This window comes from Ptiloglossa arizonensis, chromosome 6 (genome assembly GCF_051014685.1).
Source record: "Ptiloglossa arizonensis isolate GNS036 chromosome 6, iyPtiAriz1_principal, whole genome shotgun sequence".
Classification (NCBI taxonomy): domain Eukaryota; kingdom Metazoa; phylum Arthropoda; class Insecta; order Hymenoptera; family Colletidae; genus Ptiloglossa; species Ptiloglossa arizonensis.
The window spans coordinates 10,483,557-10,498,837 of NC_135053.1; the positions used below are offsets into that span (position 1 = coordinate 10,483,557).

Sequence of the window (15,281 nt, forward strand, 5' to 3'; positions counted from 1 at the left end):
ATTGATATAATAGTATATAAAATATGGTTTTAGATGAAAATGGAGTAGCAATTATAATGCTATGTAATTAAAAAAAGAAGACAACCCTCTAATTATATAGTACTTTATAATTTATGTGTACATACATACATATATTTATATATGTTTGGTGTGTGTGGTATGTTGTTTAACGCATTATGTGTATCCTCTTTTTGTTTAATTTCATATTGACATAAAAGAATACAAATTCAATTACCCAATATTGTGTGTCAACACTATAGAAAGTATTGGATACTAATAAAGGTCTGTGTCAAATTATTGTATTTACTTTTTTCGTATTGGTTATTATTAATATATAATATAATAGTTATAAATTACATTTATTTATTACAAATTCATTTGAGTTATAATTATAAAATAGATCGAGCAAAATATGATGTTAAAGATTATTTTAACGCGGCTTTAGAAGGTTAATTGTTTTACCAATTCTACTTAATTGTTACAGTAACTGAATTTAAATAATTGGTATTTTTTAATATTGTTACAGACATATAGTATTGTTTCTGAAAAAGAATGTCTCATATTATGGCACACGATATAAATAAAAAACCTCGTACAAAAGACATTAAAATACAAGAAGATGTTACATTTTTTCAAATGGGTTTTCATCAAAAAATTTTAGATGGATTATCCATTTGTGATTTTCAAAGACCTTCACCAATACAACTAAAGGCTATTCCATTAGGACGATGTGGATTTGGTATATCAAATTTTAAACTTGTTTTATACTTAATATAGCTTTAATAGCTTAAATTTACAATTATATATGTTGATTACAGATTTAATAATACGTGCTAAGTCAGGAACTGGTAAAACTTTAGTGTTTTCTATAATTGCACTTGAAATGATTGATATACAAATATCATCTGTACAAGTATTAATAATAGCACCCACTAGAGAAATTGCTGTACAAATTTCACAAGTTTGTTCATCTGTGGGTTGTGAAATAAAAGGTACTTTCTTTAAGAAATGTGGTAAAATACTTTTGTTTTATAAATGCTTAGGATTATGCCATAAATAAAATTATTTTATTATTTCAGGATTAAAAGTTGAAGTATTCATTGGAGGAATAGCTATGGATGAAGATAAAAAGAAAGTAAATAGTTGTCATATAGCTGTTGGTGCTCCAGGCAGAATTAAGCATTTAATTGATGAAGGATTTTTAAAAGTTGACAATGTTAGATTATTCGTACTTGATGAAGCAGATAAATTAATGGAAACTAGTTTTCAGAAAGATATTAAGTTAGTATAGTAATGAAGTTATATTATTACAATATATTCTGAAAAGTTATTGCACGGTTATTTCCTCTTCTTATAATTATCTCTCACATGCTCTCATTGTCTCTTACTCTTGTTTCTGATATATATATACACACAAACATGTGTAAATTGGGAAAATAACAGCAATCAATTTTTATTGTCTTCCCTATGAAATTGTTGGCTTAGTCCTGAATGGTGACAATTTCTCAGGGAACATTGTATGTAGGTATTATTAAAGATATAAATATATTATTTATGATGTGTACAAATTTCCAGTTATATCTTTTCAAAATTGCCACTAAATAAACAAGTTATAACATCAAGTGCAACTTATCCAGAGAACTTGGATGTCTTTTTATCAACATATATGTGTTCACCAGTTCTAACATCATCAGATAATGATGGACCATTACTTGTTGGACTCCGACAGTTTGTAGCAGTTACTCCTTCTCATCCAAATGCCATGAAACAAGTATGATTTGATCTTTGCTTTATTCAAATATGTATTTATGAACATATTTTATATTTATTAATATGTTTTAGGTTCAAATAAAAGTAGATGAATTAATCAATATATTTAATAGAGTTCCATTCAAACAGAGCTTGGTCTTTTCAAATTATCAATCAAGGTAAATATATTTATATTTATAAAATAATATCAAATACTGATGTATTTTTACATATTTTATATATATTAATAGATCTAATGGTGTATAATATTTAGATTCAAAATTATAATTTTTTTTAAATTACAGAGTTCAATCAGTATGTAATAAAATTAATTCTATGGGTTACAAAGCAACCTACATTGCTGGAAATCAAGACATGACTAAAAGACTTGAGGCAATCAATAAATTAAAGACATTTAAATGTAAAATAATGCTAACAACTGATTTAACTGCAAGAGGTATAGATGCAGAAAATGTAAATTTAGTTGTTAATCTGGATTTGCCTGTAGATGCAGCAACATATTTACATAGAATAGGAAGAGCTGGACGTTACGGATCTTATGGTATCTCTATAACAATAATTCCAACGAATGAAATTGCAGTATTTAGACAATTACTAGCATCTGTTGGAGGTCCAAATTTTTACGTTTTGAAACGTCTTTCAAATTATCCAGATGACATTTGGACTACTCCCAATACAAAGTTTGAAAAGTTGTATGCAGAATCTGATGTCGTTAATGGAAACCAATTGGAAGTTGACAATATTAATAAAACTGTGAATAATTCAGCTATAACAGTTTCAGACATAGAATTACAGAATAATATAAATTCAGAAAATAATGTGACATTAGATAATGTAAATAAGGAAGTTATAAATAATACACAAGTCTCTACTGTGGAAAGAGTAATAGATAGTAGATTTATAAATGTTGATACTTTCTATACATATTCTCCTAGTTTAAAAAATTTATTTAATTCGGATAATAGAATAAAAGATATTTCTGCATTTTTACAAAACATTAATGCAACAGATGAATCTCAATATACTAAAGAAAGTAAGGCAAAAACAACGGTTACAATGTCATACAGTTTGTCAAAACCTAAAGTCATACATAGATTTAAATTGAACTGTTCGTCAAATAATTCTTCTAAATGGCAAAAAGCTAATGAAAATATTGAGTTTGAAGTTGATTTATCAGATGTTCAAGAAGATAATTTATCTAGTTCTAGCATTGAAAATGTTATAAAACATGTAAAATATAACCCTCATAAGAAAAGTTTAGAAACAGATTCTACAAATTCTACAAATTCTACGAATTCTACAAATTCTATGAATTCTACAAATTCTACGAATTCTACAAATTCTACGAATTCTACAAATTCCACAAATTCCACAAATTCCACAAATTCCACAAATTCCACAAATTCTACAAATACAATTTCTACGAAAATGGTTTCAAACAAGATACATGATTGTTCAGATGCTTTTGTAATAAAGGAATTGAACTGTCGTCTCTTAGAATACATGACAGATTCGAGTAAATTAGATAATAATGTACATTTAAATGAGGAGGAAATAATAACACAAGCGGCCATTTGGAAGGAAAAGCTTAATTTTGAAATTAATTTATTGGATTCTACAATGCAATCCATGAGTGAATCTGTTCAAAAATTCATATATCTTAAACACATTCAAATGCTGAAAATGTTCTATAATATACAAAAACAAGCTGTATTGTGCATTTATCCAGAAATACGGAATGATGATGAAATAAATGAGACCTATTTGTATTCTGGATGTGCTGTAAATGAAAATTTATTAGAAGTATATAAAGAAATAGAAGATTTTAAAACATTACATAGAATATCTGGACAAAAATTTGATGCATACTTTCCATATCCTGTTCAAGAAGATTCATATATGCCAACACTTATGATATTGAAAAGAGACATAGAAAGTTATCGTAATGTATTGAAATATTTAAGGTCAAATCCTTACCCTAGAGATATGTTGTTGCAAATAATAAATTTTGTTGCATTTATTAGTGAAAGAAAAAAATATAATTTGATCGAAAAATTAAAGGTTCAAAAAGACAAGCCATTTGATGAATTATTAACAATAATACAAGGCGAAGTATTAGACAATGAATTGGATGAAAATAAATTCATGAAGCATGAAATTGACTCATCAAAAGATGTTAACAATGTCATTCAAATGCAAAATATTACTAATTCAAGAGATTATATTTTACATAATCAATCTGCTGATGTTCAAAGTCCAAACGGTATTATTGAAGAAAAAAACATAACTATAGTTGAAGATAATTTAGAAAAAATAACTAACAAATACAGTTCTTCTAATAATTCTACTACTTCGATATCAGGAGAATCTATTGAAAATGATTCTACTGAAATTCAAAACTTTGCATGTCATGAAAACTATAGTTTACAAAGTAAAACATCATGTACTTCATCAAGCAAGAGTGATGATTTTAAAAATGCTATATCTAGTAAAGAGAAAGGAGAAAGTTCGTGTAAATTGAAAATAGTTCACACAAATAACATTCCACATAATCAAGTTAGTATATTAGGTAATAATTCTGATATGTTTGAAAAGCAATCTAAGTCAAAAATTAAGGCACGTTCATTGTTACAGTCTACGTCAAATAATAACAGTAAAAACCAAGTTAATTCACATATAGATAATATAGAACAAAATGTTTGGCCTGTATATAATACCCAAAAATTATGTACGAATAATGATTCTGTTTTTGAATCTCACATGGATAAAAAGTACTTTTTGTGTGAATCTATGTGTGACAAATCTGCAGCATCAACAAGAAGTGCATCACAGAAACATATAATTGATAATGTTACATCAGATTTAACTAATCTTTTTAATACCGAGAATTTGCAACAATATAAAAAAGAGAGACAGATTGAAGATACGCATCATGCTCCTTTTTGTAATTATACACACAATATTATTTATATTCCTCAAGTGGAAAACTGTACATATTTTCCAAATGATTCCTTTAATTCTAATGTCCCAAAAGATAATTTTGATCATTCATCAAATAAAAATATTACTAAATATGAACAGCAAATTGAACAGTTTTTATCATCATTAAGAATTGAAACTGATCAGTTACATTTAAAACTGTACAAATCGCAAATGCTTCATGGTTGGACAAGAAATATTACTTGAACTTTGTATCATCAATGTAAATTCAAGAAAACTTTTATATAATTCTTTTGGTTCTTGTGAACAAATTTATACAACAGATTTATGATCGTTTATCAGTAAATCTCGAATTACAAATAGTTAATATCAAAAAAACAATAGTAATTATTTTTGACAATGTAAATTGTGTACATGCAACTCTTTGAGTCTTATGTTGTAAGTGTTAGACATAAATATTATGAATTGAAGTTCTGTATGCATCGATGGCTACATTATCGTTAACTTCAAATGAAATTGCAAGAAATTGTGAATTGCATATAAAATAATCTATCTAAGTAAATCAATTTACTAAGACTACTTTATACATTGCACATAGTTATTTTGTAATAAAAATTTGTACAGAAAAGTATACACTGGACTATATTTAATTAATTTGTTTGCAAAATATCTTAAAAATCGACGAATTTAAGACAATGTAATTTATCGTAAGTATTTTCATTATTTTACATCAGTTAATATTTTAAAAATGCATAATTACGTTTACATGTGTAGAAAAAGTTTGGAATGTAGTTTTTATTTTTTCTTTATATTTCATTATACGTAGCATTTATCTACATATGTATATTCTATAACGACTTTGTAAAAGAAAGACGACATTGTATATTACGATTTCTTTCTTTAGTACAGGGGAGACATAAAAATCGAGTGTGAAATAAAATCATTTTATTTTTACTGTTGCAATGTACTTGTATCTCGACCTAACATTTTATGTTAGATTACTTAATATTCACGTTACATTGTAACGTTAAATCATTTTATTTATTCGAATGTCATGTGCCGGCTGTGAGTTAGGGGGATCAAGTTTCTAAGGCGTTTCTTTAAGGGGAGTGAAAAGAAAAAAACCACCTTACGAAACTCGTCTCGTGAGAATTTGGGGTACGCGCTTGTTGTGTCCGTCCTTTATTCGCAAAATAATCGTTTGAGCAGCCCGCCTAGTATACTTCAGTCGATCACCACGTGCTTTCGCGTGAAGGAGTCTCTTAATCGCGTTCGCGAGTATCGTATCGTGTTAATTAGCGAATCGTGTTAATTATCGATTTTTTTCTCTGCAGATTACATTCGCCCGCGAATATACGTCGTAGTGCGCGGAAAAAATATGTCGTTTTCTAGGAAATATTTTAAAAGGGCTCCGATTTACGTGGTAGAGGGGCACGACGAGGTAAGCTTTCGAATGGTCCGGTGTCTTCCTAGTTTGTTTACATCGTAACTTGCTCTGCCGCGGGGTTCTGTTTCAGCACGCTAGGGGCGCTTACAGCGCTAACTACCAATGACGTATTATTGGTCACGTGATTAAAATCGTTGAAATTAAAATTGTAGTATAACGTGTTAAAACTTGTCGAAGTTTTTGTGTAATTCGCAATGCTCCGTTAGGTTCTACCATTCATTTACCGCTGTTTGGGATCAAAACATCTTCCATTCGAAGGAAATACGTTTGTACATTTGGATTCTCATCCCGATATGCTTATACCCAAAACGATGCTAGCGGATACAGTATGGGATAAAAATCAATTGTTCAGGTATTTATGATTTATTAAATGGGTTTGAAAATGTAAATTTATTTGTCGTGTACATACATAATTTGCAATTTTACATATAAAAAATGTTACAAGGTATGTTATTTCCATATGTTGAAACGCGCTACACTTGTTTGTAGTATCGATATATGTATGTATGTACTACGGTTAGGATATCCGACAAAGACAAGTGTTGGTTAAATAATTTGTACAATAATATACAATAAATTTATAATAAAAATATAGATCGTACGATAGCGTGCATAAATTTGTAAGTTTGATCACTGATTAAACGGTCTAAAAATTTAATAAATTTAAATAAAAAATCATTTTTTATATGCCTATATTATAGGCCTATATAACCATACATATTTTTATGTACGCTTTCGATTAACGATGAAAATATCGACTATTCAAATCATTCATTTTTCTTACAAATAATAAAACAGTTAGCAATCATAATGCGGCTATTATTCGACAATAGTTGTGACAATGTGTCTGTCACAGGTACAAATTACAATTATCACGTTCTTTAAACGTATATTTCATTTCTATCTTAATTTAAGACTTTCGGATACATATACACAAATATAATATTTGTCTCGTGATATTAAATTATTCTTGATTTCTATAAGACGCTAGTATCTTTCTTTTTTTTTTTTTTTAAATAATGTCCCTTCGAAGACACTACCAAAAAGTTGCGCGTTCTTTTTATAGTGAAATTAGCATCGAGAATTGGATTTTACCAGCAGCGTACGCTGGCCACTTTAAGCACTTGATCTGGGTTAAACCACCGTGGGCAAATCAGATGGCCGATAGCGTGACAACCTTCTTCATCGGCAAGCATAAGGACAACGGTTCGATAAGGTAAGTCCTGAAACTGTATTATTTTATTGTTGCCACGCGTCAAACGGAATACATAATTATAGACGTACCATTGAAACGGTCACATTAAAATACTCAATATGCAATTGGTTATCGTATTTTCATAGTCATCAACGATCCGAATTTAAATGCTGGTTAAAATAAGTTTATTCGCGATAACGCGGTACAAGGTGACGGGAAGTTTCTGAATGGTAAAAAGTGTTATTGTATAACGTTCGGGATAATAATAACAAACGATTCACGACCACTCGTAAAATTCGGTCTTCGAAACCGAGTACTCCCGTACGATCTTCTTTGATTACAATGTGCACGTTACGCATGTAGAATACATAGTTTGCAGTTCGTACATTACACGAAGATAGAGCTACGGATAAACCGTGCGTTGACGATGCACTGTGTTTAAACCGAGAATTATTTTTTACTTGCGAAAAGGGCAGGAGCGAAGTGTCTGCTCTCGCGACGATTAGCATACACGAACACGCCACTTCGTGTACATTTGGGATAGCTGTAGCATAATGTTACATGTGTCCTCTCGTACCGAGACAAGAATCAGAAAATTGTCGACAGGTGGTACCAGCTTCGGTACCAGACGTTGCATCTTACCTTCACGTCGTTGCGTGATCTCAATTTACGTGATAACTTTCACGGGAAATAAAACAATGCGATTAATTGAAACATCATCATTAACGGTGCCTTATACCATACAGGGTGTGTAATTTAACGTTAAAACGTGATCGACCGAGGAAATCGCTCGATTCTTAAAACTTGAATACAATCGATATTTTTACAAATAAACCGACACGTTACGTTGCCACGTAGCCGTTTGAATTGCAAATGCAACGATACACCGTGACACCGTGATTTAATTTTGCAAAATTAACCGATGCTCGTTCGCGTTATTACAAACATAGGACTATCGTTGAATTCTCTCGACGTTCAATGTTGCTTTTGCTGGCGACCTTACGTGTATAACGATTGAAACGAAATCAGAGAGGCAAGCGCGCGCGCAACGTAAAAGTAGAAGTTGCGCTTGGTGCAACTCAGAGTCGGGGAAGCGACCTCGAGTGGTCAGTTGTTGCGTATCTACTGTATCGTATGTGGACCGAGAGCTAGGAAAATTGTTTTTAATTTGTATCTTGCACGCTACCGGTTTGCTATATTTTTAATATCTTTTAATTGTTTCGACAACGATCACGAATACTAAATGCGACGACTGCCGTGATACATTATACGCGAAATAAATATAACATTTTGCAAATGTATTTCCCCTCTCTATATAACTAATAATATTCGTTCAGGCGAATACTTACAAAGGTAAAGTACCTTAAAATTTATACGATGTTCGAGTAAATTTCGGTACCGATAAACAATGTTTTTTTTAAATGTTCTGTGAATAGAATCTAATAGAATCGTAGCACGGAGGTTTAAGATCGCACGTAAGTCGATCAGTCGCGGTATATCGAAGACTTTTGCAACTTGCGCCCATACTTCTTATTTCAAACGCAGCGGCAAATGGTGTTATTCGGTTGTTTAACATTACTCGTGCCCCGTCGCTTGTCATTGTTACGTGTTGTTGCAACGTTATTATTAAGTGTTATACAAGTACTGAAATCGGACCTCTTTGGCGCGATAAAAGTCGCACCGCACGCACCACTACACGTAACGCATTAGGGTGCGCGATACTACGAGCAAGTATTGAAAGTCATAACACCGCATCGCGAGAATGTAGTGTACATAACGTACAGCAAGGTTTGAACATGATTCATGACGTATACGGGTTTTATTGTTCTGTCATGGTTCTTTGTATGCGCGTCATTCGACGATATGAATGACTGCTCTTCCATTATGAACGCGATGTACGATGTAGACATTTCAACTCGATGTATGTATTAAGTTGCGTCGATAAATGTGTAACATCATATTTTATAACCCGATCGTGATACAATTATATTCTGACCATAACGCGATACGTTCAATTACTTGGGTAATTTAGTTTTGAATTACTACGGCCAACATCGTGATCCGGATCAGTGGTATCGTGTGCTATAGTTGGATACGGATCAATTGGAAACTTGGCGCCACTTTTTCGAATCGCTTCGGAAATGAATTCTACTTGCGCATCGCGCAAGTTGACTCGTTTCTTCGTTCGAGAGACAGTGGCGCTCGTGTCCGATGCTTTGCGCAAAAAGGCGGGAAATAGAATGGGGATAACCTCTTCACGGCCTTGAACGATTCGTTGATTTTGTCCCGATTATAGTACAATCGTAGTAAAGTATTTTCTCTTCGTACGAGATTTTTGTACGACATAGAAAGCAATCTCGAATGGGCCTAGATACTAGGTCGAGGTGACAATAAAAATAAAGCACGTTTCGAAAACGCAATAAATCTACGTCAATTCCAATGCAATATTCGATGCATCGCGACATCGTGGAGCTTCTCTATGAATAGCAAGCCTAATCAACGAGCTCGAAGATCGTCTGTTCCGTGAACGACGGTTCCATCGTTCGAAGAATTCTCTTTCGCGTATCGATGTTATCTTATCGGGAGTTACCGCAATCCCCTGTACTTTCATTCGATCCGTGAACAGTAACCATTGTCAACCAGAAAGAAAATAAGTCGCCATCGTAATCGGTAGCTTAATTGGCGAATCTGTTGCCGGGGGAACGATAGAATTCCGGTTCGAATATATTGGTCCAGCGATTCCGATCAGCCGACTTTTGATCTCTATAAAATTTCGACAACCGCGTGTTCCTTTTCGCTTCTATGAACTTGTTGCCGAAACGGGTATAGACTTTCGGCGCTTTTATCGATCACCGCGGACATCTTGAATATCGGTTTACACGGCTGGAAGGTGGTACACGCGCTGCGATGAAAAGTTGTCACAGTCGGTTAATCCATAGGAAAGGGGTAGGACTTGGTTGACAAGACGAGGGTGCACGGGGTGGAGTAAGAAGGGTAAAAGGAAAAAGGCTGGTAAAGTAGCAAAGGGAAGCCGACACGGTGCGCCGCGGCGATATCTGCCAAGAAACTGGTGGCCGTGATGTAGCGCTCCGCCGGGACTTGAGTTATGTTTCTCGAATTACCGTGGATATATGTCCGTGTACCGTGAGTGAAGCACGCGAATTATGCCGTTGTCGAGACTTCACCGTGCACACGTGATCCCGCTAATTCCTTATTCGACGAACGCATATTTTGATCGCGATCGATCGCTTAGAAATTTTGCCGCGCACCGAAACAAGCAACCTGCGCTCAAGTCCGGAACCTTTCAATGTTCGAATCTATGCTTAACGGCGTAGAAATATTCAACGACCAGCCGTAACGCGACGAACCGTGCATTTGTTTCCTTTTTCCTCTTTTTCTTTTTCGAAACCGGCAAATCCCGTTCCTCGGTGATTATCGTAAATCAGCGACAGAGACGCGTTTCGATACTCTCGATAGATTTATCTGTGAAATTGTTACTGTTGTATCGGTCGTTCTACGGAACGCCTCCGAACGATGCTAATTTGAATTGTATATATTTAAAGGAAAGAACACATCTTTATCGTATATCGTCTTTACGTTTCACAGTAATTATTTTAGAAAAGAATTTCTTTCGTTACTTTGATAAATGATATTGAAAAGGCTATACACGGTGTGCACGATAGTTTTGTTTCTGTTATCAAAATACAAAGTATACGTATTATTCTTTTGGTTTATTTTTCTCTTATCGTTTTTCGCGCCTCATGGACGGTATTTGATTCCCTCGACGAAAGGTCAATCGAGACAGAGAAGTCGTACGAAATTACGAAAATTAATTTCCAAGAATAAAAAATCGCGAAAATATACAACGCGAAAAATAATCGAAAATATTCGAACGATTGTCCGGATGAAGATTCGATCGAATTTATTCGAAATATAGTACTTCACAACTCGAACACTAGTTACATTGTTTTCTCGGCTAGGTCTCCGCGATGCTCGGGATAGATCGGTCCTCGGAGGAACGTCACCAAATACATCTTATCGATGATAATTTATATCGATACTCGTTTGCTGAGTCTACTCAATGCCTGACAATCGATACGTATCGGTATTAACGAGCGTATGATTGAATCGATCCCATTAAATGTACAAAACGCTCGTCGGAATCCTGGAACATTAGCTATGCGTAACCATTAAAGTGAATTACGACGGGGACAAAAATTTGCCAATTACTAATAATTGCCCGGCCGTACGATCGGGAACCGTGGGTAGAATATCGGCGTGATAAGATCTAAAATATGATGCCATCGACCACTTTTCGTCGAAGTTATACATACGTAATCGCGTGTACCCACGCGCAGGTGCCGATCGAGGAACGATCGATTTGCATCGACGGGGCCCGCAGGATGCAGGACTTTCGTTATTCCGTGGCGTTTTGTAGGCTATGCGCGTCTTCTTTTTAATGACTTAACGCTACCGATCCGCATAACCACCATCCTTTGCCGAGAAACCGCCGCAAAGAGAGCAAAGACGATACCATTAAAGCGCTAGGATGAATATGTTTTTATTGAACCATCCACAGGGGACTAACGTTCGGAGTCGTTGCCTTTTAAAGTCAATGTGTGAATTCCGACAAGAGCACTAACTCGGGCTTGGAATTGAACGCTTTTTACACGGTGTGTAGTAATTACTGGACTTACTAACTTGCAGCTGGTTTTAACGCATTTCAGACTTACCTACGTGTTCGTAATCTTACCCGCCTGGAGCTTTGCCCACCGATATCCTCCGTCGATCGAATCTCGATCCAGCTCCGCAATTGTTCGGTAGCTCGATTCCCGTGATCGTTTCGAGACGTCCGTCGTTCCTCGTTTCGTACGAATCGGACGATTATCGCGACACGATTAAATTTGTTCAATACCGTTTCATTTAGTTTTTTCCTTGTTTTACTTTTCTTTTTTTTTTTCTCTCGTCGCAAGACATTTTTGATTTTTCGTCGGCTTCGTACATCGGTGACTCTCTTTTTCGTTGTCGTCAAGGAAAGGTCCAAGAGCTCAGTTGTGGGGGATCGCGACAATGGACAATGGCGCAATAATCTACAATAGAGATCCGCTTGGAGATTCCATGCCGAATGAATAGGGCCCCTAGGACAATCATCTCGTAAACTCGGCTTCCTTGCGTGCCCCTCCCTTCGTCCCGCGGCTTGTTCTTCGGCTCCGTATTTCACGTTTCGTGGTTATGCGGACGCAAAAGAATTTGAATCACCTACTTATGCGAAAGTGTCGAGTAAGGAAGTTCCCCGTGTTCCGCGGAATAACTTGACCTTCGCTATTTTGTATCTCGTTACAGTTATTCGATCAACGCGCGTCCGTTTTCTTTACGTGCGCGCACGCCACGATGCGTACAGCATCCGCGATGATTGCGTGAAACAATTTTAGCTTCCTTTCGGAGCCGGGAGACCTGTCGTGAATTTCGCTCGGAAGTGCCGTGTACAAATCTTTCGGGACAGTGTTTTATCGCTAGAACGAGTTGCGAAGGAAGACGATACGAACTCAACGTCGGTAAATAACATTCAAAGACAAAATAATCATCTGGACGATACGTGAACGTTTGAGAAACGTTGGTTGGGATCAATTCTATCGGAAGTTTAACGTGGACGCGATTAAACAATAGCTCGATATTTCTATTTTATCAAAAAATTGAACTTTGTTAACCCTTTGCACTCGAAGCTTTTCTGTTACCAAAAACTAGCACCTCGATGAAATCCTTCGAATCGTGTAATTAATTTCAAACGGAACATTTTCATTCCAACATTTCGTATACATATGTTTACAGCTTATATGAAAGGAGTAATTGAATTTTAATTTCAATTCCAAACCACGATGGTTTTTCGAATCGGAGAAAGTACACCGAATTAAGTGGCGATCGAGGATTCTCGTCATCACGAGCTTATTAATTGTATTCTGTTTATCTTTCTCATCGTATCAAATCCTCAGTTCATTTTGCTTCATTGGAAGTCGATCGGGCGATCGTCTCGGTCCAATGGGAAAATTTCACACGACGCGATTCTCGACGCGATTCTCGACGCATTCTCGTCACCGCGAGCTTCTTCCGTTGAAAAACCGTCCACGTTCGCGTAAAGGATTCCTTCGAGCGCTAGATAACGACACTTTTCGGAATGCCTCGGAACGCGATTCGCGCGAAAGCACTTACGCAACTGAGCCTGCTCTTACGTCCGGTACCCGGGTCCAGAGATCCCGAGCATTCCTCGAATTTCTGTGAAAAAACGGCGTCGATGTCACGAAATACGCGATCGGCGTAATGTCTCCCCATACCAAGTAGTAAATACCTGCCGCGGCCGAGACTCGACTCGCGTCCCGGTTCTTTGAATACCGGTATGGTAGGAGCACGTCGAGATTTTCACCCGGTGTCTTAATCGCATAACTTGTTCCTGGTAATGCAAGCGCGGCTTATATTTCCTGCTTTTTTCTTTTCTTTTTTTTTGTTCCTTTTTCCCCTCGTGGAACGTTTATCGCCGCATCAGAAACGCCAGAGGAAAGTTCACGGGTTGTAGAGCACAAATTGCTCCTCGCTGCGCCGTTTGAGCGTCTGTCCTTGTCACGTTACGGCCCGTACTGCTGAATTATTTACAGTTTACACGTATTTTAAATTTAGATAATTGTCAGCGGAAACGATTAAATTGACACGGGGAATTAATTTTAATTAGATTTTCCAAGACGGCTGGCACTGCTTTTTTGGTCCGTACGATTACCTTTCGTTGATATATTCGTTGCGTGTGTATCCGCGTAGTGTCTGCATATTGTTTCGCGGAATATTCGAAAGTAGGAGCGACCCGTATCTCGTTCGTGATTTTTCGAAGGTTTTCGGTTCGCTGTCGGTGCCGCGGTTACGAGAAACGTGGAACAATCTTCGTTGTTAATTTCGATTCGTCTTATTATCTATCGTATCGCGACTCTTACGAGGTATCTTACGAACTGCAGTCATTCATTGAAATACAATACATTTTATCCGTAGTTTTATTCGGCACGGGCTGCGCCGATTTTATTCAATTTTTACGCGGAACGTTACGAGATCGATCGAGCAGCACATCTACAACTGACTCGGAGCTATCGTTTCCAGCGAAGATCACACGCAATCAACATAAATGCTTCGTGCAACCTGAAGGCGTGACGACGCAGATTCGAGCCGATAATGCATCGCGGCTGCATCAGTCTGCATCTGCACGTGCATCGCGTGTGCCGCGCGGTGAATTCGTTCCGTGAGGTCGCGAGATTCCTAGGTGAACGTTAGAGGTTGGTGTCGTCCAATTGGTAGCCTTGAATTCCGTGGCATCCAATGGTCGACGATGGTACACTTTCCAGGAAGAGTGGGCCCAACTGGTATCAGAGTAGGAGGATAGGCTAGATCATAGTGGGAGAAATTGCGGTGGATGGTGAATGCAATCGTCAGCCATCGTGACTTCTTTCGATTTGCCATTACGAGAGCTTTGTCTATCGCCATTGAGTCAGGAGGTGGGACCCAAGTCCGTGGATCTTGGTAAAGGAGTTACCAGTTTTTTTTTTTCTTTCTTTTATCAGTTATCGAGGATGACGCGACAATCGTACATGTTCGTTATCGACGATCACTTCGATTTCCATTTGCACGGTGTACCTGTCGTTTAGCTAAGCGTAACCTTGGCACTGCGGTATCCTTGGCAAATTACTTTCAGCATTAATTCCGACGGTTGCTTTTCCAACTATTCCGTCAGGTATCGATAAATTACAGACCGGTAACAGTATCGTAAAACTCGTAGCGATGAACGCGTTACCGTGACCACCTGTTTACTTCGATATCGCGTTCACTTGTTGCACCGAACATTATTGGACTTCCCTCCCATTGCATCGTACCATCAATTTTCTCGTTGTCGGATATTCG

At 36.2% G+C, this 15,281-nt stretch overlaps 2 protein-coding genes across 3 annotated transcripts in view; both read left to right on the forward strand.

Annotated features, from left to right (window-relative positions):
• The first annotated feature begins 173 nt into the window (after nucleotides 1–173).
• On the forward strand, nucleotides 174–4,956 carry LOC143148382 (uncharacterized). The gene is made up of 7 exons (XM_076314685.1): nucleotides 174–282; nucleotides 527–739; nucleotides 819–992; nucleotides 1,080–1,281; nucleotides 1,576–1,771; nucleotides 1,843–1,928; nucleotides 2,055–4,956. Exons 2-7 carry the CDS (start codon nucleotides 553–555, stop codon nucleotides 4,954–4,956), a joined length of 3,747 nt encoding a protein of 1,248 aa, XP_076170800.1. The 5' UTR covers nucleotides 174–282; nucleotides 527–552.
• A 1,020-nt stretch (nucleotides 4,957–5,976) lies between these two features.
• Mesr6 (misexpression suppressor of ras 6) overlaps nucleotides 5,977–15,281 on the forward strand; it is a 171,306-nt gene continuing 162,001 nt past the window's right edge. The window contains exons 1-3 of one of the 2 annotated variants that reach the window (XM_076314910.1): nucleotides 5,977–6,151; nucleotides 6,364–6,509; nucleotides 7,224–7,373. In XM_076314910.1, coding sequence (XP_076171025.1) covers nucleotides 6,089–6,151; nucleotides 6,364–6,509; nucleotides 7,224–7,373 — 359 coding nt within the window. In that variant the 5' untranslated portion in view covers nucleotides 5,977–6,088. Of the gene's footprint in view, nucleotides 6,152–6,363; nucleotides 6,510–7,223; nucleotides 7,378–15,281 lie in introns of those variants that run through there. The other variant, XM_076314909.1, reaches the window with a different exon arrangement.

Coding starts and splice junctions, on each gene's coding strand:
- LOC143148382 (XM_076314685.1), top strand. CDS start 553: ATGTCTCATATTATGGCACACGATATAAATAAAAAACCTCGTACAAAA. Junction 993..1,079: donor TGTGGGTTGTGAAATAAAAG/GTACTTTCTTTA, acceptor TTATTATTTCAG/GATTAAAAGTTGAAGTATTC. Junction 1,772..1,842: donor ATCCAAATGCCATGAAACAA/GTATGATTTGAT, acceptor AATATGTTTTAG/GTTCAAATAAAAGTAGATGA.